General features: G+C 38.4%; 1 protein-coding gene across 1 annotated transcript in view; it reads right to left on the bottom strand.

Annotated features, from left to right (window-relative positions):
- LOC143270442 (vomeronasal type-2 receptor 116-like) overlaps positions 1-22,586 on the bottom strand; it is a 44,188-nt gene extending 21,602 nt beyond the window's left edge. Inside the window, exons 1-4 of the mRNA XM_076560373.1 lie at positions 22,332-22,586; positions 9,691-9,982; positions 7,600-8,412; positions 5,220-5,447 (exon numbers count right to left, since the gene is read on the bottom strand). Of these exons, the coding sequence (XP_076416488.1) occupies positions 5,220-5,447; positions 7,600-8,412; positions 9,691-9,982; positions 22,332-22,549 (1,551 nt within the window). The 5' untranslated portion in view covers positions 22,550-22,586. The remainder of the gene's footprint in view (positions 1-5,219; positions 5,448-7,599; positions 8,413-9,690; positions 9,983-22,331) is intronic.
- Between the last annotated feature and the right edge of the window lie 1,142 nt (positions 22,587-23,728).

Here is a 23,728-nt window from a genome sequence, read left to right as displayed (position 1 = left end):
GCAAAAAGAAGCAAACTCACCAAGGAGGAATAGATGCCAGGAAATAATCAAATTGAGGGCTGAAATCAATAAAATAGAAACAAAGAAAACAATACAAGAAATCAATGAAAACAAAGAGTTGGTTCTTTGAGAAAATCAACAAGATAGATTAGCTCTTATCCAGACTAACCAAAAGGGAGAGACATAGCATCCAAATTTACAAAATCAAAAAGGAAAAGGGAGACATAGCAACAGATAATGAGGAAATCCAGAGAATCATCATGATTCTGTACTCCACAAAATTGGAAAATCTAAAAGAAATGGATAATTTTCTGGATAGGTACCACATACCAAAGTTAAATCACGATTAGACAAACAATTTAAATACATCTATAACCCCTAAGGATATAGAAACAGTCATTTAAAGTCTCCCAATCTGCCCAGGTGTGGTGGAACATGCCTTTAATTCCAGCACTTGGAAGGCAGAGGCAGGCAGATATCTGTGAGTTATAGGCCAGCCTTCACTAGAGAGCAAGTTCCAGGATAGGCTCCAAAGCTACACAGAGAAATCCTGTCTAAAAAAAAGTCTCTCAACCAAAAAAAAAAAAAAAAACCCACAGGACCCAATGGTTTCAGCAGATAATTCTACCAGATTTTCAAAGAAGAGCTAATACCAATACTCTTCAAATTGTTCCACACAATAGAAACAGAAGGAACATTACTAAACTCCTTTTATGAGGCTACAGGTAGCCTGATACCGAAACCACACAAAGAGGCAACAAAGAAAGAGAATTACAGACCAATCTCCCTCATGATCATGAATGAAAAAATATTCAGTAAAATGTTGGCAAACTGAATCCAAGAACACATCAAAAAAGTTATCCCCCATGACCAAGTAGGCTTTATTCAATGGATGCAAGGATTGTTCAACATATAAAAATCTGTCAATGTAATTCATCATATAAACAAACTGAAAGAAAAAAAAAACATGATCATCCCATTAGAGGCTAAAAAATCCTTCTACAAAATCCAACACCTATTCATGAAAAAGGTCCTGGAGAGATCAGAAATACAAGGAACATACCTAAACATAATAAAGGCAATTTACAGCATGTTAACAGCCAACATCAAATTAATGGAGAGAAACACAAAGCAATTCCACTAAAATCAGGAATAAGACAAAGCTGTCCACTCTCTTCATATTTATTCAAGATAGTACTCAAATTTCTAGCTATAGTAATGGGACAACAAAAGGAGATCAAGGGAATATAAATTTGAAAGAAGAAGTCAAACTTTTGCTACTTGCAGATGATATGGTAGTATACATAAGTGACCCCAAAGATTCTACCAGGGAACTCCTACATCTGATAAACTCCTTCAGTAATGTGGCAAGATATAAGGTTAACTCAAAAAAAATCAGGAGCCCTACTATATACAAATGATAAGTGGGCTGAGAAAGAAATCAGATAACATCACCCTTTACAATAGCCACAGATAATATAAAATGCTTTGAGGTAACTCTAACTGAGCAAGTGAAAGACCTATATGATAAGAACTTTAAATTTCTGAAAAAAGAAATTGAAGAAGACATCAGAAAATGGAAAGATCTCCCATGTTCATGGATAGATAGGATTAACATAGTAAAAATGACAATCTTACCAAAAGCAATCTACACATTCAATGGAATACCCATCAAAATCTCAACACAATTCTTCACAGACTTGAAAGAACAATATTCAACTTCATATGGAAAAACAAAAAACCCAGGATAGCAAAAAGAATCCTGTACAATAAAGCAACCCCTGGAGGCATCACCATCCCTGACCTCAAGCTTTACTATAGAGCTATAGTAAAAAAAAAGAAAAGAAAGAAAAAATCAGCTTGGTACTGGCATAAAAACTGACATGTAGACCAATGGAATCAAATTGAAGACCCTGACATTAACACACACTCCTATGAACACCTGATTTTTGAAAAACAAGTCAAAACGGTACAATGGAAAAAAGAAAGCATCTTCAACAAATTGTGCTGGCATAACTGGATGTCAACATGCAGAAAACTGCAAATAGATCCATATCTGTCACCATGCATAAAACTCAATTCCAAATGGATCAATGCCCTCAACACAAATCGAGTTACATTGAACTTGATAGAAGAAAAAGTAGGAAGTAGTTGTAGTTGAAAGTTTCCCTGTGTCCTGGCTAGCTGGCTATAGGGACAAATCTCTCCCACTTGTGTCCCCCACGTAAATACACAGAGGCTTATATTAATTATAACTGCTTATAAAAGCTCAGGCTTATTACTGACTAGCTCTTATACTTAAATTAACCCATAATTCTTATTTATGTTTAAACATGTGGCTTGTACCTTTTCTCAGTTCTGCCTGGTCATCTTGTTTCCTCTGTGTCTGGCTAACACCTCCTGACTCATCCTTTCCTCTTCCCAGAATTCTCCTCATCTACTCACTCTGCTTATACTTTCTGCCTGGCTACTGGCCAATCAGCATTTTATTAAACCAGTGTACAAGGGCATTATCCCACAACAAGTAGTCTTGAAGGCATTGACATGGGAGACCACTTCCTAAATATAATACCAGTAGCACAGACACTGAGAGCAACAATTAATAAATAGGACCGCCTGAAACTGAAATGCTTTTGTAGGGCAAAGGACAAGGTCATTAAGACAAAACAACAGCCTACAGACCCACATCTGACAGAGGTCTAAATTTCCAAAATATATAAAGAATTCAAGAAACTAGACATCAAAATACCAAACAATCCAATTAAAAAAATGGACTACAGAGCTAAACAAAGAATTCTCAACAGAAGTATCTCAAGTGGCTAAAAGACATTTAAGAAAATGCTCAACAGCCTTAGTCATCAAGAAAATGCAAATAAAAACAACTCTGAGATACCATCTTACACCTGTCAGAGTGGATATGATCAAAAACACTGATAATAGCTTATGTTGGAGAGGATATGGAGCAAGGGAACACTCCTCCACTATTGGTGGGAATGCAAACTTATACAACTACTGTGGAAATCAGTATGGCGGTTTCTCAGAAAATTGGGAATCAATCAATCTCAAGACCCAGCTATACCACTCTTGGCCATGTACCCAAGGAATTTCAGTCATACCACAAGGACACATGCTCAACTATGTTCATAGCAGCATTATTCATAATAGTCAGAACCTGGAAACAACCTCGATGTCCCTCAGCTGAAGAATGGATAAATAAGGTGGCTCATATACACAATAGAGTACTACTCAGCAGTAAAAATCAATGACAACATGAAATTTGCAGGCAAATGGATATAACTAGAAAATAACACCCTGAGTGAGGTAATCCAGACTTAGAAGGGCAAACCTGGTATGTACTTGCTCATAAGTGGACACTAGATGTAAAGCAAAGGATAACCAGACTACAACCCACAGCTCCAAAGAAGCTAGCTAATAAGGAGGACCCAAAGAGGAATGAATGATCGCCCTGTGAAGGAGAAATAGATGAGATCTCCATGAACAAACTGAGCGGGGGGGCTTCATCTGGTAACTGATGGACACAGGTGCAGAGATTCACAGCCAAGCACAAGGCCAAGCTCTAGGAGTACAGTTGATGAGAGAAAAGAGGGATTCTATGAGCAAGAAGCATCAAGATCACAATGGGGAAACCTACAGAGATAACCAAACCAAACTAGTGGGAACTCATGAACTGTGGACTAATAGCTGTGGAGTCCCCCTGGATCACACTATGCCTTCTGCATAGGAGAGATAGTTGAATAAATTGAACTGTTTAAGGGGAACCCTAGCAGTGGGATCAGGATCCATCCCTGGTGCATGATCAGGCCTTTTGGAGCCCAGTGATTATGTTGGGACACCTTACACAACCTTGGTGCAGGGGGAGGGCTTTGGACCTGCCTCTACTGAATGTGCCAGGCTCTTCTGACTCCCCATTCGAGGGCTTGCCTTGGAGGAGGCAGGAATGGGGGGTGGGTTGGGAGGGTAGGCTGTGGGGTGAGAGGAGGGAGGAGAGGGGGATCTGTGGTTGGTAATAAATTGAATAGAAAATTTCTCAATAAAAAAGAGGAAAAAGGAAATTAAAAATATATTTATATTAAAAAAACTATATTCCTATTTTAATATTAATAGTTTTGAAAACTGTATATGCAAGGATATATTTCTGTCCTTCCCTTAGACATGCTTTTCTTGCCATGATTGGAAGTCAGTGCCTGTCTCATAAATATCTACATATTAATAGGCACATGGGGCTGGAGAACCAGCTCAGTGATTCAGAGTGCAGGCTGCTCTCAGAGAGAAACCTGAGTTCAGCTCCCAGGACACAAACCAGGCAGCTCACAAAAATCAGTTATAATGAGAAATTGCATAAACATTGGTAATTTATTTCCTCTTTGTAAAACCTGTGGGCATGTTTGAGTATGAGTTATCTTAAACAGAGGGAAAATTAATCATCAGCATGCATATATATATATATATATATATATATATATATATATATATATATATGGAAAATATGTATATATTTAAACACATGATTGTGTGCATGTATGTGAATACTCACATAAACACACACTCATATATACAGTCATGAATGCTGATTTATTCATTCACTGCAGCATGAATGAACACACCCAAATTGAATTTCAATTTAAACTAATTCTATCTACCAGCATTATCCATCAATATATGTGTGCTTATGTGTATATGTATATGTACCTGAACATGTATATGCATATCTATACATATATCAAAGTCAAAATCAAAAGATTGATTTATTTCTAAATTGAAGATATCAAACAGAACTAAGGAGATGGCTCAGTACTTAATGTACTTGCAATATAAGCATGAGGTCCTGAATTTGATCATGCAGAAGGGAAATATAGAAAAGTGAGGTGTAGAACTGTGTTCCTGTATTCCCAATATTGCATTCATGGAGACAGAGTATCACTGTCCAGTTGAGTACAGCTAAATCAGAAAGCAAGGGGTTCAGAAAGAGACTATGTTTAAAATAAAATGAAGAAAAACTGAGGAAGGTAACCAGTGCTGACTGTGGCCTCAACGAGCACAGGCAGTGACATGCATGAGAATTCACACACAAGCTCACAACAAGAACTAAGAAATTAGAATATAAAAATAATTTAAAATTTCAAAGAGACATCACAATCAGTTCTCATAAATCTTTGCAGATATTTGTCTACATATTAAATATTGAAATTCAGCCAGACCTGATTGAAGTTGCTTGGCCATTTGATCATAACTTCATTGATAAACAAGCCTTGATCTCGTGGACTCCTGGAGACAAACTCTCCTACTTTAACTAGAAATGAATAATGATTTGTATGTCCCATAAAATTTTGTATATCATACTTTTCCACATGATTCTTGTTCTCATCAAAGCATATTTGGTCTCCAGCAGTATTTGTAAATTGAATTTTTCTCAGAAAAGGATGAAGCTGGAGAGAGACATCAATTGGGTATGAGTAGTGCATACAAATCTCTCACTTGTGGTCCCTAGGAGCAATCCTTTTTCTCTCTCCTGACTCTGGCTATCTTTTTGAAGAGGCTTCATGTGAGCAATTGTCTACCCCACTTGTTCCACTGAGATGAACTTTTCTCCCCATGAAATTAATGTAGAAGTAGCTGAACACAAAGAAAAATGTTGTCAAAGAGGTGGAACATAGTGCAGGGTGGACCATGTTTTAGTGGGAACAAGGCCCTGTGTCTCTCCCCAGCAAGAGACAAATGTCTCTAATTAGAAAATATAGATGTTTTCAGAGTGAATCTGGAGAAAAATGGAAGCAACACTATGTCTGTTGGTTTATAAGTGTTAAGATATTTACCTTCTTTATGGCACACCATGAACCTATGTGTGTATGGTTAGGTAGGTAGGTAGGTATACATGTAGATATAGTGTCTGGACTTGATAATATTAGCAGGGGTTTATTCAAAATTCCAAATTCTTGAAAATATATATTAATATGCAGAAATTTTGTATGCCATTTGTACTTCAGGAAATTGGAAATAGACCCACTGCCTGCCTCCAATCCTTAATTCAGTTTGGGTCACAACTTTTGTCTTTCAACTTCGATAAGAACAATATTGAAGTCAAAATTAAAATCTAAATGTTCTGTGATTAAGCTAGATTTTTTTAAAAGATTTCTTATATTTTTATATTAATTTATTTTGTGTATGAATTTCCTTCCTGGACATATGTATATGCACTAAACATGTTCCTGGTGCCCGTTAAGACCAGAACAGGGTGCTGGATTGAGTGGAAGTGGACTTGGAGACATTTGTAAGCTGCTATGCAGATACTAGAAACTGAACCTGCATCTTGTCCAGAGCAGCAGTTACATCTGACTTCACAGCACTCCCTGGTCCTTAGATTTGTATTATTTTTAATTCTGTGTATTGCCTATGTATATGTATGTATATTCACAAACTGTATTCCTGATATCTGCAGAGAGCAGAAGAGAGTGACACATTGCTAAGACCTGGAGTTACAGACAACTGTGAGCTGCCATGCTAACAACCAAACACAGGTCCTCTGACTGAGCATCAAGTGCCCCTAACTGATGAGCCATCCCTCCAGCTTGATTTCATTACATATTTAAATTAATACAATAGGTTAATTTTTCACATTCTGAGATTCACTATTGTGTTAACTATTTAACAACTCATTTCATAAAGAACCGTTTTTTTAGATATTCAGTTTTCTGTACAAGAGACACACTAACTTACCTAATATCACAGCTCTGGAAGCCATGTTCACACTGTGTCAATGTGTATGTCAAATATTATTATTATCCATAATACTAAAAGCTGCATAGTACACTAAACATTCAGAGTTCATTTTCTATATATCTACCTTAGACTGAATGAAAATGAAATAAAAATGAAAAGTTTGTTCACCAAACTTCTTGATGGTCACCTATTTGAAGGGGAACATGAAGGCTCATAGGTATAATTGAGTCCTAAGTTTATATCAGGATGGTTTAAGCCCAAATATACCCACTTGTCACTATAAGAACGAAACATGGCCTAGGCTCATGAGCACCATCTGTATTATAATATTTAATAATGGAGGCATAGTCTTTGGTTTCTCTTTAATTTTATCTTATTTAAGAGTAAATAGTCTGTAAAAAGCAATTTCTTTCTCTGTTACATTTGATGTTATGGCAGCCTATTTTTATTTTCCATCAAAATTTCTCCCTATGGTCTTGGGTGGTTAAATATATATTATATTTTATGTGAAAAAGCTGCTGTTAGATATGGTGACTATGTCTCTATCTGATGGCATCAGACATATTCCATGAAATTGTGTAAATTTTTATTATTGAACTTGCTAATTTTGACAATAATTGATTTTGGATATTTTAACAGAATTTCATCTCATAAAAGGAAAACTTTTGTTGAAATATGCACAAATTTCATGTCTTGAAGTCAAAGCTACAGTACTCCAAACCATGCACCATAATTACAGACACATACACACCCAGTGTGAAAGAACTCTTTCCATTTTGCCTTTTATTTTTATTATAAGATAAAAATGTGTTATACGTTTGACTTCAGTGACTCAACTACTAATAAGTTCCCAGTGCTTACCTGCCAGGGTAGAAGCCTGTCGTGGTTTGTGTCTTCAGGAGATCCTATTCCTGTTGTCCTCAAAAGCATTTTATGGAGGGTGTGGGCCACTGCATACACTGCATTCCATATGGAAAAGCTAGGCTCAGAAGTGATCATCACATTTATTTCTTGTTTTGTCTTTAGGGATGTATTCTGTGGGCAGGGTTTATGATTTCCACATAGCAGAGGAGGAGGTGAGCAATAAAAATTGTCAATCCAGAATTTATTAAAGTAAAGCTCTCCTGGGTACTGGGAGGGTGTAAGTGCCTCTAGAAAGGGCTTGAAGCCAGGGATATCTCTCTTCTTGGAAAATGAGAAGCTTCCTTCAAAAAAGTCCTTCAAATAATTTTTTTCATAGAATACAGACTCTAAGTAAACTAAGTGGGACTTTGCCATGATCCACACCTTTCTTTTGGCTTTCATGATTTTATTTTCCATGCAGAAAAATACAAAGTCATCTACATCACCATAGAATACATGCACATTTGCTTGTGTATGTTGGATCAAATTCACCAACCCAACATCATATGTTAACTGAAACTTCCAATTCGCCTGGAGTTTTTCTGTAAAAGCCACACAGATATCTTCTGATACCATCTCTGCTTTTAGGTCAGAGAGGAACTCCTTTCCTTTCAGATCATCAGACACGATGAGCCCTACCCACTTCCAGCCAAAGTGCAGCAGTAGAGAGGTCACCCCTTTGGTTAGAGCTGTGTCTTTAGGAGACATCTGGTAAAGGGATGGGAATGTATCTCTATCACTTAGCATAGAATCAAAAGTTCCATATGTGACCTGCAGAAGCAAAGAGAAAACAAGGGGATTCTGAGTTTCTAGGTATTTGGAGTCCTCACCCTTAGAGAGAAAGTGAGTTCATTGTTCACATAAGGGGATCAGGAAACTGGATGTTGGTAAGGAGACTGTCTTCTGTGATATTAGCTTCTCTCTCTCATTGTGTGATGGAATACGGTCTTTGTCAAGTACTATGGGCTCCAAAGTTACTAAGAACTCTGAAGCAAGTGAGTGAACAATGTTCTCTTCATGTTAGATTTTAAAGGCACCATGGATTTCTCTTGTTCCAATAACAATGGAACAGAGTATGTGTTGTAGAGATAGACTGCAGAAGCATTGCCAAGTGCTTTACTCTGTCCACAGGACATCACCTTCCCTAGAACCTCTGCCTTCAGGGATGTAAATAACACATTTTTTCACTGATTTTGCTCCTGTGTTAGAAAAGAGCAAATCATGAATATCTGGGGGAATTTCACCAAGCATTGTTGTATCATACTCCCCAAATGATAGGTTTGAGAAAGTCATTACCAAGAAACTAATTTAAAATGCAAAACTCTGAGATAGATAGAAATTCCTGTGTATATAATTTTTTCTTACTTTAGGGTACATTAAATGTATGAACTGTTTCACTGAGTGATAATAATCAGTTTTACACTGTCTGACTTTCTAATCTTGATTATCCATAAAGTAAGTCACTCACCGAATATTTTCTCTATTTGCAGTGATGTCTACTGATGGTTGCTTTGCTTCAGTAGTGCCTGGCAAGAGCCAATTGTCGGGATGTATCTAAGTGGATGTTCTCGTGAGTGGTACTCTGAAATCTACTTTACAGAATGAGAAAATAAACTCCTTGGAACATCTTCATTTGTGATGGCCCAAGGATTGTCCCAGATTTGTTTACATGTCCTGAACTTACTATTTTCCTATCTGTCAGTCACTGAACACAGGGTTAACTTATACTTATATTTTTATACCCCAGCTTGGGGAGTTATTAATCTGGGTTGTATGTTTGACTTATGAACAGCACTCAGCTATGAGCTGCCAAGTACATCTTGCCAATGACTGGAGATAGAATCATGAATATTACTAAGTGATCTTCTTAGAAATACACAGTATTTACTGCTCATGTATTTCACCATACTCCACTGTTGATCATAGCAGGATCCACGTAATTCTTTCACTTACATTTGAAATCACCAGCAGGAAACACAGACAACTTCTCCATTTTCTATTGGTCAGATGTTTTATTTGATTATGGACACCAAAACTTTGCCAACTTACTTGTGGAATTTTGTAGAGCTCTAAAAGGGTTCCAATTGCAGCCGAAAATTCAGGCCTGGTTCCTGCAATGATTCCAAGAGCTTTGTGTTGAGTTTTGCATTTGTAGTTAGGGATAAACTCACTCCTTCCAGACAGCCACATCAGAGGGCCCTCCAAGGTTCTCCGGTGGGAGTTAAAGGCATTGTAGAGGTGGAAACCCAAGGTCACATTGGGAAGCAGGTGGACATCCTTATTGATCTCCTCAATAGCAAAGTAGAAGGCCAGCAAACATTGATAGTTTTTCCATCTGTCTCTAAACAGGAGGGGCATAATGTTGTGCACAGTTAGGTCACTATTCTCAGTAGTTCCTTAGCAAATTCAGGAAATTAGAGGTCATTAAGTTCTGAATTCTTTCCTGACACATGAAGCTTGTGTGAATGAGCCCCTGACAGCTCAGAAACATCATGGAATGACTCATGAAGTCTCAGTACTTGGTTTCTTAAAGAGCAGTGTGTTTTTAGTGTTACTTGTCTGTGTCCTGTGGCTAATCAGTACATTGTGCTTATGATGTTTCTATTCATGGAAGCATTGAGCAAGGAAAGACACTAATGTTCTCTCTAGGATTGTGAATAAGAGTTTCATATCCTTTTATTTTGTAATGATTTGATTTCATACTCATTCTTGAAAAGTGTAATAATTTTGTTTGCATGCTCGCCTAGTGTTAAAGTGTTTCTTATGGAGATAGACAGAGAGCTAGTCACTAGGCATTCTGCCTCCTGTTGTAGTAAACCTTGCAACAATCCCAGAACCTACATGGTGGCTCAGAACCATCTGTAGATCCAGCCAGGAGCTCCTCTTCTAGCATATTTAGGCCCCAGGCACACATGTGGCATACACACATATACAATAAGGAAAGCACTCAAACACCTGTCATAAAAATAAATAAACCTTTTTGGAAGTGCATCTGGGGCTTGAGAAGTGACTGAGAGGTTAAGACTACTTGCTGTTCTTGGGGAGTGCTCTAACAGGTCAAAGAAGCTACTCTTTGGGTTACAATAGTGTATACCAGTTTTAAGAAGTTATGTGTTCTCCTCTGCCCTCTTCAGTCAGAAGGCACACATATAGTACACAGATAGACATGTAGGGAAAACACTCATAGACATAAAATAAAAAAAATTAAAAATCGAAAAACTAAGAAAGAAAGGAGAGTTTCTCTAAGCTTGCAGATTAAATGAGTGATAGCGTCTCCTGTGTAAGCCAGTGAAAGAATCAAAGATCGTGAAAATAGAATATGAAAAAGAGGAAAAGCTCCCAAATCCATGAAGGCAGTGAAGAGTGCTCAGAATGAGAGGAAAGGAAACTTTGGAAGCAGGAAGTTGGGCTGAACTGTCTCACACATGTCATTTGGTGGTTGGGGAGTGGTCTCTAGGAGCTGCTTTCAAAACTTTGCATGACAAGGGCCTGCCTAGTCCCACTGCAGACAAGTCAGAGAATTCATGAGGCCTAAGTCCCCTGGCTTCTGTTCAAGCAGAATCTACCTAGAGGCCTGAGGGCTGCAGGAAGAAATGCAGTTTGTTTAAACTGTGTTAATTTGAGATCTACGGCTAGATCCTCTGTTAAGAGAGAATCTGTTGTTCAAAACCTGGTAATTGGAAGCTATGGAGAAAGGGAGAAATTATTCTTCCCCAGGGATTATCCAATACCACATATTCAGCAGTAAAAGTGTATGCATGGCTAAAAATGTATACATGTGTATCAATGTATGCATTGTATAAATGAATACCTGAGTATAAGTGCATCTATGTGTACAAATGTATGCATATGTACACATGCTGTATAAATGAATACATGTATATAAATGTATGCATGTATATAAATGCATATATTGTAAAAATGAATAGATGTGTATAAATGTATTCATGAATAAAAATGCATATGTGTATATAAATGTATGCATTAGTATAAATGCATGCAGGTTTATAAATGCCTACATATGTATAAATATATGCATGTATAGCATGCTATAGTCTATGCATGCTTATAAAATAATACATGTGTATAAATGCATGTATGTGTATAAATGAATACTTATGTATGGATTATGAATTTCTATAAATGCATACATGTGTACAACAAAATAAATGTGTACAAATGTATACATGTATATAAATATACATGTATAGAATATAAGCATGTGTATAAATGCATACCGGTATATAAATGCATACATGTGAATATAATTGCATACTTGTGTATAAATACATATATGTGTACAAATTCATAGATGTGTTTAAATGCATACATGTGTATAATTGTATGCATGTTTATAAATACATACATGAGAATCCCTGGAAAGATCTGTGTCTACAGACTGTCTGAATAGAACTTCTGTGATATGGATAGGTTGAAGTGTTGTAGGTCTAGGGGCCCATTAACTTATTTCAGGCTAACTGTAGCACCCTGAACAGCCATTTCTTGGGCTTGTCGGCAGGTGAGCTAACCTCCTATAACTAGTTAATTAAATATGTTTGAAATCTACTAACTTATGAGACAACTGACTTCCAATAACCTAAAATCTAAAAATGACATTGTATAGAATCTTGGGTCTGTCGGTAAGTTTTCACATCTTGCCTGTGACTGACTTCCTCTCTGTTGTTTTCACTAATCTTTTGATTTACAAATTTCTTATATTTGACTACAAAAACTTCATGAAACTGCCCCCACCTTGGAACATGGAATCTGGGGTCCGCCAAATCTGTGTTCACCAGCCATAATCACTCAAATTTGGTTCTAGAATGAATTGTCTCTGCTGTTTGATCTGAGGGCTGAGTTTTTTCCTATGACACAAAAGCAATACTCAACACAAAACAATTGGTTCAGCTGGTTAAATCTGTGTACTCATTTGTTTATATATGTGTGCACCCTTCTTCATAAAACAAAATTAATTTGAGATGGAGTAGGGCTGCGAGGACAGGATAGAGTTGGAGGTAGAAAATGAAAGAGGAAATGATAGAATTGTATCTTAAATATTGAGGTGTTGGGGAGCAGAAAGATCAAAATATATTGTCTGAGATATTTTAATGAGTACTGTATTTAGTCTGCCTCATGTCCTGAGTGATAGAAAGTATAGAATGTATAATTTAGAGAGCAGGAGTGTAGGAAAATTATGGACCAAAGGGATTAGGCAGCAGGCAAGCTATTCCAGGAAGGGCATAAGAAAGAGAGCACAGCCCTGGGCAACCACAAAACAGGCTTCTCCCCACAGAGTTATCTGGGTTTGAACAAAACCTCTGAGACCATGGATCAGTAAAAAATACAGAATTGCAAACCTGTTGGTCATTGCAGGGAAGGACAAGACTGTGACATCCTGTTGTCAGTCTGAGAGTCACACAGCAACCCTCTCGCCTGGTGATTGATACTGAACAGGTTTTCAAGTGTCAGCGCCTATAATGTTCTCATGCTATGGTGGCTTCCCGGTCTCAAGTCACCAAGGAGACATCCTCCACCTAAACAGTAATCACAGCAGTGTGGTTGGGGTTGGCCCCAAAGAATGAGAAAATCTTGCTAGTTCTCAGAATTCACAGCTCAAAGTGGCTACATGGCTCTGATGTTCAAATGGGGAAAATGGCTCCTATGAGCACAGGCTGGTGGACTTCAGATTCTCATCCAATAAAGACTCAGGAACAACATAAGCCAGAGAAAAGAGAAGAGTCCATACTGTCAGCTGACCTCCCTCAATATGTTCATCTTCTTTTTTTTTTAATTTTTATACTTCATTCAATTTTTCTCCACTCCATTTAGCAGAGTATGTATGCTTAAATTACTTGAGAATACCTTATATGCACAGCATATGTGTTCAGCAAATCTGTGCCACCCCCATTACCACATATTCCTCCCTTATCCCTCCTGACACTTTCTCCACCCAAATTCAAGTGCATTCTCTGTAATTCCCCATAGAGTCCACTCTGCATTACCAGCATATACATTGTAGTAAGGCCTTCTGCTGCAGTATGGGAATCCTCTCAGTGTTTACACCCTAAAGAAAACTTAATTTCCCATTCCTGGAAGCTATCAAATGCCAAAGGCTCCTCAGGCAGAAAGGTATTCACGATCCTCTATCCCATTAATGTGTTTGGCGTCTTTTCCTGCAGGTCCTGTGCAGTTGGTTTGTGTGTGCCATGACCATGTGATGTAAGGAATAATTTCACCCCAATCCATACACTACTTTTGACTCTTAGAAAAGTCTACCGGTCTTCTGACATGGTCTCTGAGCTTTGGGGAAAAAGTGCATGATAAATATACCCCATGTAGAGCTGAGCACAGTCTCTTATTATCTGGTTGGTGATCACTTATAGGTCTGTGTAATAACCACCAGCTATTGGAACATGAAGCTTCTCTGAAAAGGTATGAAGGAAGTATGCATTGAACTGCCCATATAAAGGTAAGAACTGAGGAGGCAGGTACAATATTTGTCTATTTAGCATGATAATTATAGTAGTTCTCATTTTGGGTCAATAGCATGTCTATCCAGAGTTTCTTAGGTAAGTTAAGGGAGTGAGGCATGAGATCTGTCTAATGGAACTGGACTTAAATATGATTGTTGGAGACCGACTCTGGACAGCTGTGTCTTGAACCTTGTGTTACCTGCCACGATTTATCAAGCCTCGTGTAAATAAGAGGCTTTTAGTCTAACCTAGGAATGTAGGATTAAATAAACCTCTTTAAATCAGCTAGCTGCAGGGGCCTGGGACCAAATCGACCTCCTGCTGACCCTCCTTAGGAATTTTCTTTGTCCTCTCCTCACTCCTGCTCCCCCTCCCTACCTGAAGCCCTGTTTATAAGCTCTAACACCCAGTCAATAAACAAGACCTTGACGAAACTCAGACTGACTCTGTCTTTCTTCACGTGCTTGGTTTCCTTTCCCTCTCACCCCCCATTGATTCACAGGTGGTCCCTCCTCGAGACCCTCGAATAACCTGGCCTGCTGGATGGGTCAAGTGGCGCCCGAACGTGGGGCTTGAGGCACGGTGGCTCACTACTGGACGGCAAAGAGAAAACGGGGTCTGGCCAGACTCACTAGGGTAGAGGTGCCCCAACAGCATCACTCGTGCGCCGCGGGCAACCTTGAGGTAAGTGCTGTCTAACAATCAATGGGTAAAGTACTCTCTAAAGAGGCTCTCTTCATTAAGGAAATGAAGATTTCAGGGAGAGGGGAATAAGAGTCAAAAAGAAAGAAAAAAAAAGATTTAATTAATTTTTTCTATTTTGTGGAAGAAAAATGTCCCTGGCTGGTTATTAATGGCCCGGGCATCCACCCTTTGACGTGGAATAAAGTCAGAAAGGATATCAATAACTTGCTTAAGGACGGAGAGAATATCCCCGATGCATTCTTTAGTTTCTATGGAGTAATCAGAGATGTTTTATAGGATTCAGAAAAGGATAGTAGGGTGTCACATCTTCTGGCACTTGCTGAGGACCTATTAAATGATGTGTCCGTCCCAGAAGATGGTAAGAGTGAGGTTGTCACAAATCACATTGAACAAAAGACCAAAGGACCCCACCGGGACCCTCAAGGGTCCAGAGGTTTATTGACATCTACCGGTAAGAGCGCTCTCTGTCTTGTCTCTGTCTCTGTCTTGTCTCTGTCTCTGTCTTGTCTCGTTAAGTTTTGTGCCGGTCAACTGATTTGTACTTTGCAGGCTCTCACTGGGACAGACGTGTCTGGACAGTGATCCTGGGAGGGAAAGAGAGACATCTCATTCCCTGATTTGGGCAAGGGACCCCCTAGTCCCGAGCCATTTGGGGCCACCTCAGAGGTGACCATTTGATTTTAGGAGTCTCCTCCAGGGAGTGCTCAGGAGAGGAGCATCTTTGGGTACCTTTCCCCATGGTGGGAGAAAGTGCCACTTTGTATTTTGTCCCGGGAAATTGTTAGAGCCATTTTGTGGGTTTTTTTTTTTGTATGTTTTATTGTGGTCATTGTTACTTTACACTCTGTTTCTCTTCCAAGAAATAAGGTGCATGTCTGACTGACAGGGATGTGAAAGCCCCCTGATGTCTGTTTGATCAAGGACAGAGATCCTCAGTCTGGATTGTTTTTGGTGTGATTGAGACTGGAGGGTCACTCTCCATAGAGCACATCAGGCTGTCATTGTTCTTGGAGCTTTGTTGATTGTCTCATTGGGGCAAAGTTTTTCTTTCGTGTGCCCTTGGTCTTATGTGTAGTGTGTTAACTGTTCTCATTGTTGACTTGACTGTGACAGACGCTATGGGACAGTCCCCTTTTTCTCCACTAGACCTTTGCCTAGCCCACCAGAAGGATGTGGGAGCCACAATCAAGGGGCTTGCTTGCTGTGAGTGAGGCCATCATCATCTCAGTGCTGATGTGCTGGTACTTGGATTATCTGTGTAAATGTCATCTGTTTCTGCTACTCACCTCCCTTATTTTCCTGGGGAGAAGGAGAGAGAGGCACAGCGAGGGCCACCTCCCTCCCTCCCTAGCTCTCTTGCTATCAGGACTGCAGGCAGCTGGCTGCTCTCACGAGGGTGGGGGGTGTGCTCTCGGTACAGGTGGGCTAAGATTCTCATGTCCTGCTCTGGACAGGGCAATGGCTGCCTGCAACTGACAAAACTGTGTGAACACTGAACAGAGAATCTGACTTTAGTCAGAGGAGTTAACAAAAACTTTTTTTTCAGGAACACTGGCAGCCAAGGACATGCTTTATGACCACTGCTCCCCCTCCCTTCCTTTACTGTGATAACTTCAAAGTCTCTTCTGCCAGCCAGGAATTTCTCTTGTTAACCCTTCTCTGTCCTGACTGTGAAACCTCAGTAACCCCCCCCAACTTCATCCCCTACAGACAAAGAGAAGCTAAAACCAGGATTCTTAAATGTAGATAAGAACTTAGACGCCCTTTTCCAGGTGGCTTTATCAACTACAGAAACTTAAGAAAACACAGAGTTAGGATATATGACCATCTGACAGAGACTAAGTGGTCATAAAACATCCCAAACTCCCCAAACCCCAGAGACAGCTCATAAAACTCCTAAATACGGTTGCTGAACAAACGAGAAATAAAGATAACATAAAAAACTACTGATATGAACCTAAAAGAGGGATGCGGGTGGTGGGAGACGAAGTATGTGGTCTGTGCTTTTAAAAACTAGCCTCACAAAGAAAGGCAGTACTCCTTCCAACCTCCCTGCTGTGTGTGAGAGGTTTGGAATGAGCTCCCCTGCCTAGGCTTGTAAACTTCATTTGAATAAACCTTGCTTTTGCCTTCTGTACCTGAGGTCTCCGGTGGCATCTGTGGCTTCTTTGGGGACTCGATCTGGGCATAACAGTGATATTGCTTGAAAAAGAAATGTTAAATTACCAGTTCAAGATACTGGGGAAATTATGCTTTTGTTTCTACAGGAAAAATAAAAATTTACATGGGTTTTGGTCATTTGAGTTCAATGTGTTACAAATACTTGTCATCATTTAAGAAAATTGGTTTCAAATTATTGTTGGTTAAGATAAAAGTTTAAATAAATGATTTTTTGACTTGAGAAAGCAGTTTAAGATGTAAAAATTTAAAGGCTTAAGCATGTCATGAGGGTTTAAAAAATATAATAAAACTTTAGGGTCTAACTTTAAAGTTTAAGTAAACATGTTTCAGATTTCTTTCTCTTGCTATTCTGCTGTTACATGGAGACTCCAAAGGGTCATAGTTTTAAAAATATCTGTCTATTCTACAGGTATGAATGAAAATGTGGCCACATGTATGTTTGGTTTTGAATGTCTGAGTTTGCATGCATGTCCTTCTGTGTTAAGGAATACAAGCTAATACTAGTCATCTGGCTATCCAGATACTAGTTTAAAGCATAAACGGTTCTATTTAAATAAAAACAAACTGAGAGGTATATTTGACTAATATATCTATAGGAGAACAAATTAGCCTGGTCATTATTACCAAACTTAGAGATATTTTCAAGATTAGGCATAGATTGTTTGGCTTAGATACATTTAATAGATAATGGTCCTCAAACCTGTCAATGATCTGATGAATATGACATTTAAATTATTTGATTAAAAAATTACTATCGGAAACAGAGACTCCCAGCTCCCCAGCTCCTAGCAATGACTCCCAAGGTCTCCAAAGATATGGAATGACAAGAAGATGCCACCTGAATTGCGAACGACACTGACCACAGGGCAAGATGCCCCAATGCAACGCCTGCCTCCAGGACCCAGCCCAGACTGTGGACAAGTAGTAGGACACTGTCAGCCTTGCATGTCCCTATTCCACTTTCTCTATTTGTAGACGATATGATAGTATACATAAGTGACGCCCAAAATTCTACCAGGGAACTTCTGCAGCTGATAAAAACTTTCATTAATGTGTCAGGATACAAGATTAACTCAATAAAAATTTAGCTCTCCTGCATACAAATGATAAATGGGCTGAAAAAGAAATCAGAGAAACATCACCCTTTACCATAGCCACAAATAATATAAAATACCTTGGGGCAACTCTAACTATGCAAGTGAAAGATCTGTATCACAAATACTTCAAGTCTTTGAAGAAAGAAACTGAAGGCAATATCAGAAAATGGAAAGATCTTCCACTCTCATTGATAGGTAGGATTAACATAGTTAAAATGACAATCTTACCAAAAGCAGTCTACTGATTGAATGCAGTCTCCATCAAAATCCCAACACAATTTTTCCCATACCTGGAAAGAACAATGCTCAACTTCATATGGAAAAACAAAAACCCAAGATAAATAAAACAAACCTCTACAATAAAGCAACCTCTGGAGGCATCACCATCCCTGACCTCAAGTTCTACTACAGCTATAGTCATAAAAACAGCTTTGTATTGGCATAAAAAAAAAACGATGTGTGGACCAACAGAATCAAATTGAAGACCTGACATTAATCCACATGCCTATGAACATCTGATTCCTGACAAAGAAGCTAAACTGTACAATGTGGACTGTATTTATGGTTTTAGGTTTTATTTTGATGCTAAAGGATCTTCAATTAAATCTTCAACTCAAAATTTTAAGGCTCAGATTGATAGGGATAAAACTGTAAAATTCTAATCTTATACAAACTATGAACTTGGTATAAATTGTAGAAGATCATTAAGACATGCAAGTTAATGGTCAGTTGTAGTTAGAGAGGCCCATAGGGTCGAGGAAATTGGCTCAGACCAGGAGCCAAGACATGCAAATAATGTACTTCCAACCTGGAGCCAACCTGGAGCCAACCTGGAGTCTGGCTGAGGGCCTAGCAACAGGAGCTATCAGAGTTCCTGGTCACTGTCAGAGGTCCTGACTGCTGTCAGAGTTCCTGATCATGCAGAGTCTGCCTAGGACCAAGCAACAGTCCCTGTCTAAGTTCCTGATCATGCCCAGCCAATGAGGGATGACCACACAGACTAGGCACTGGGAGGAGGGTATATAAGGGCTTCCCTGTTATTGAAAAAGAGAGTTCGTTATTTGCCTTCAATGGACTCTTGGTGTCTGTGCCGATGATGCTGTGCCTTCTCACCTGCACCAATAAGGGAGCCATTAGAATCTAAGCAACAGTCAGTTACTTTATAAATGATGAAACTTTTTACTGTGATCTGAACTGTGTTTTTGGCAATGCTGAGTATAAATGTAATTCATTTACAGAGGGACAAGCCATAGCCTTCTGTACATGCTATCAAGGACAAGCACAAAGCAAGTAACTGAAAATAACTAAAGTTTGTTTGAAATCAGGTATAGTTAATGAATTAGATGATGTCCCTCACACTGCTCAGAGAGATCTGCTGAATATGGAATGTAGACTATTTAACAAAAAAAGCTTCCCCTGATACACAAAAATACCATCTTCTAGAATCAGCTTTTAAGACTATTCACAAATATGGTGGAAGAACATACTCCACCTTGACCTTTCCTCAGTTGTGCTAATGTTTACAACTGGGCTCATACCTGGCACACAATTTACCCACCACCAGGTCCGTGCCAAAATGTGGACACTATTGTGTTAGATGCCCTACTCTGCCCAGCCAAAGTAGGTCAGTTTTCCCTAGTTCCTCCTTCACAGAAACCTCTCTCAGACCTCATGAGTCTGGTGTTTGAAGGTAGATGCTCCACTGTGTGGCAACCAAAGTCTTAATAGTGTCTTGTGTGACACCCAAAAAGTGACAGCCCTGCTCCCAACAGAGTCATGGAGAATTCCAGATGGATGCTTAGGTATCAGGTAAGTCTCTGTCATTTTAACTGATACAGTGGTAGTTTTGATATACTTCCTGCTCAAATTTGTCTCTCTGATTACTGATGGTGGTGCTAACAAGTTGTTGTTTTATAAGTTTAGCAGAAGCAAGCAGACCTACCCAGCTCCTCCCAACAAGGTTACAGCTGCATGGTCAGTCCACATAATATGTGAAAATTATGTCTTGTTTATTTTTAAATAATAGGTCATCTGCTGAAGAAGGCAGACTCACAGACAGGGTCATCTTGCTGACAGGCTTCATACTGAAAAAGATACCTGCACAAACTAGGTTAAATGAAAACCAAACTGAAGCTTTCATGCTCTTACTCAGCAAAAAGAAAAAAAAAACCTTTTTACTATTCATTCATTAAAAGAACTTGCTTTTCAATCATTCTTCCTATTAATCAGCCATATATGTCTTCTGGTAAATGGTTGGATAGAAAAAAAAGGATTAAAGTTTATGTAAGTTTGAGGGTCTTAGGAAGGGATATATTATGTACACACAAGTTGGAAAGGTCTGAGGAAGTGACTTAAGGTATGTGAACATAAGACTTAAAGATTTACAAGTTTCAGAGTTTTATGTTAGTAGTATGTGGAGTTCTAATAAGCTAGTAATCTAGCCTTGGTAAAGTACTGGCTACTATTATTATAGTCACAGGTCAAAATTTTTAATTTTCTTTAATAGTTTACTAAACATAGGTGTAAAAGTGCTGCTGGCTGACTGTACTGAAAATATCCATGTCATGTATGTATATATATATGGAGAGAGAGAGAGAGAGAGAGAGAGAGAGAGAGAGAGAGAGAGAGAGAGAATAAAACTTGGCCAGAAGAAAAAGTACTCATGTTTGTAACTGAGAACCATCCTTTGGGTCCCCAAGTTTTTACTAAGTCTATAAAGTACAAATCTACACCAGCTGTACACAAACACTGGTTTTGTTCTTTTATACAATGAGGATTTAAGCATGAATTACAGACAGTGTTCATGACAATATATCTAAAACTTTTATCTCCGAGAGTAAACTTAAAAAAATTAATGTAATCTTCAGGAAGTGTTGACTTGAATCTACCTATGACAGATCAAACAGACTCCCGAAAAAAGCTCCTGTCTGTTAACAGTTCAAGCTTTCCTCTCTACTGCGTATCCCTGAAGATAGACTCTTTCCTTCTCCTGGCCTTGGGACTCAATCTGCCTCCTGCTGTAGCATGATACTGAACTACATACAGTCTTTTCATCCTGTAAAAGCATTCCTAAGAGAACTTGAAGTGCTAAATAAATTAGGCATGTATGTTGGCATTTTTCTTTTCACATACTCCATAATACCACAACTACCAGGACTACAGGCCTGGAAGACTGTTTCCTGCTCACAGAGCAGTGCATGAATTGGACTTTCAAGAAGATACTTCTCATTAGAGGACCATCTTAATCTAGAATTGATGTTCAAATGAACAAAGGTACCAACAATAACAACAATAGAAAAAAAAGTAGGATATGAAAAAGCAAAGCCAAATAACTCCTCCACAATATCATAACAAACCAACAAATGAACTCAAAGATACTGAGAGAGACCAAGTGCCAGATGAGTAGTTCAAAAGGCAAAAAGATGACGTCCTAAAAGAACATAGAAACAAGCAAGCAAAACCAACTGGGCATTGAGACGAGATGCAACACTGTACATGAAAACAAAGGCTAAGGGACAAGAACAACAGCAATTATATATATATATATATTATATAATACTCAGTACCAAGAAAGTCAAATCCTAAATGGAAACTGAACAGATAGAAATGTTGGAAATGAAAAACACAAAACCTCCAATAAAAACACAGGGGAAAGTGACCCCAGGAGAACTGACTGAGCAGAAGACAGTCTATCAGGCATGAAGAATGTGATTTCAGAACACTGCATTAAAATATCAATAAGGAATTAATAAGTAATAAATATGACCACAGTGTCCAAACTCTGAGATATTTTAAAGAGACCAATGGAAGAACCTGAGGGAGAGGAGATGCTAAACCATGTACTAAGGACATGGGGATTTAGAAGAAAATATCCAGGTCTATAGAAAGAAAGAGACATTCTGACAGGAGGCATTTAGATTCTCAAAAATGAGAACAGGGTAGAGCCTCTCCTTGTCATGTTAGAGTCAATGTGTGAAAACAATATAAGAATGTCTGTGGAATCACAGAATGGACAGACACAAAAGTTGTTTTCCCTCTTTGATCTCTACTTGACTAAAAAATAAACAAGAGGAAAGCAAAGGTCTGTAAGATTCATAATGAAGGAGGAAAGTTTGCAAATGAGCTTCACATTTTTGTGTATACAGTTCATTATACTCAAAGGAATTAAATGTGCACAGAGGAGCATGCACTGTCATGTAGCCAGAACCCTTAGCACAGTCACACAATTACTTACGGAAAATTATCAAATATATCCGGTTTGATCTCGAAAAGTATATGGCTTTTGAAGAATCCTTCCATTGTGATGTAAATGGGGACAAATGCACCTAGAATCATGTCAGCCTTCATGTAGGTGCTGGGCTTCCAGTAATCAAAGCATCTCTGGTGATTCATTTCACCTAATGTAAACAAAGACTGCAGGAGTAGGAAGAGACAAAGCAAAGGAAGGGACATGTCAGGGTCTGCACCACACAGAGACAATGCCCTGCAACTAGACTGAGCTGTGGAGGAGATGATTGACTTAGGTAATGGAACAGGCTCAGACATCAACAGTGTCAGAGAAGACTATATGCTACAGCTGGCTCCTGATGTTGCATCAGGTTCTCAGGCTGCACATAGTCTATGGTTCTCATGAAAGATAAAGGCACAGACAGAAGCAAAGTCCAGACAACTGAGGGTAAGTCAGAGTGCTGAACTTCTCCTCTAACTGTAACTAGAGTGGCCCTGAATGGGCTGGCCTTTCTTGATTCTATTCCCCTCTCACACATGTGCTCTGGGGATCTCCTAGTCCTGGGGCTCTGCACCTGCATCCTCTATACTGGTAGAAAATACGTTTGTTTCTTTCCTTCTTCACCCACCTCTATGATTTCATAATGGTCCACAGTGGCTTTGACGAGCGCCATAGCCCGAGACAAAATTGTAGGTCATCAATCCAGATTTTTTATTTAGATTGCTGTTTTGGAAGACACAGATAAAATTATAAACAATGAGAAAAAGCAATAGCTGGCAGCCACAAGGCATGCACTTGTAATATTCCATACAATGATTTAACAAGAGGGTGTAGTGGTGATGACAGTTTCTAGTGTCTGCCATTCAGAAGCACAATGAACTTGTATCTATCTTGACTTCCTGGTCTCCTTTCTCCTCCTTGTAGAAATAATTATAAAGATGGAGAAAGGAGTAAGGACATTCCAGACAAGTACAGATCATTTCCCACCTCAACCATTCAAAATATTAAGATTCCCAAGCAGTAATCTGTGTTCTGCTATTAGTAGACTCTGATACATCCTTTCCCCTCTACATTTTTAAAAATTCACAATGAAATAGAATCATACTTGAATTATACACTTCTTCCTCTCTCCTGTAATGCTATTAATCAGAAATACCATTGATATACTGTTATATATTACGGATAATTATTATATTAATTAATAATATATGATTAATTAATATTTAAATTAATAATTAATATTTTAAAATAATTAATTTAATTATTAATTTATTAATAATTAAATTAATTAATATAGATCCATATAATTAAACATTATATATTAAAATAGTATAAGACAAATCAAATTTTGTGTGTGTATATATATATATATTAGATAGGTAGCAACAATTTATGAAAAAAAG

This window comes from Peromyscus maniculatus, chromosome 23, assembly GCF_049852395.1.
Source record: "Peromyscus maniculatus bairdii isolate BWxNUB_F1_BW_parent chromosome 23, HU_Pman_BW_mat_3.1, whole genome shotgun sequence".
NCBI classification, from domain to species: Eukaryota; Metazoa; Chordata; class Mammalia; order Rodentia; family Cricetidae; genus Peromyscus; species Peromyscus maniculatus.
This window is presented reverse-complemented; position numbering and strand designations above follow the sequence as displayed.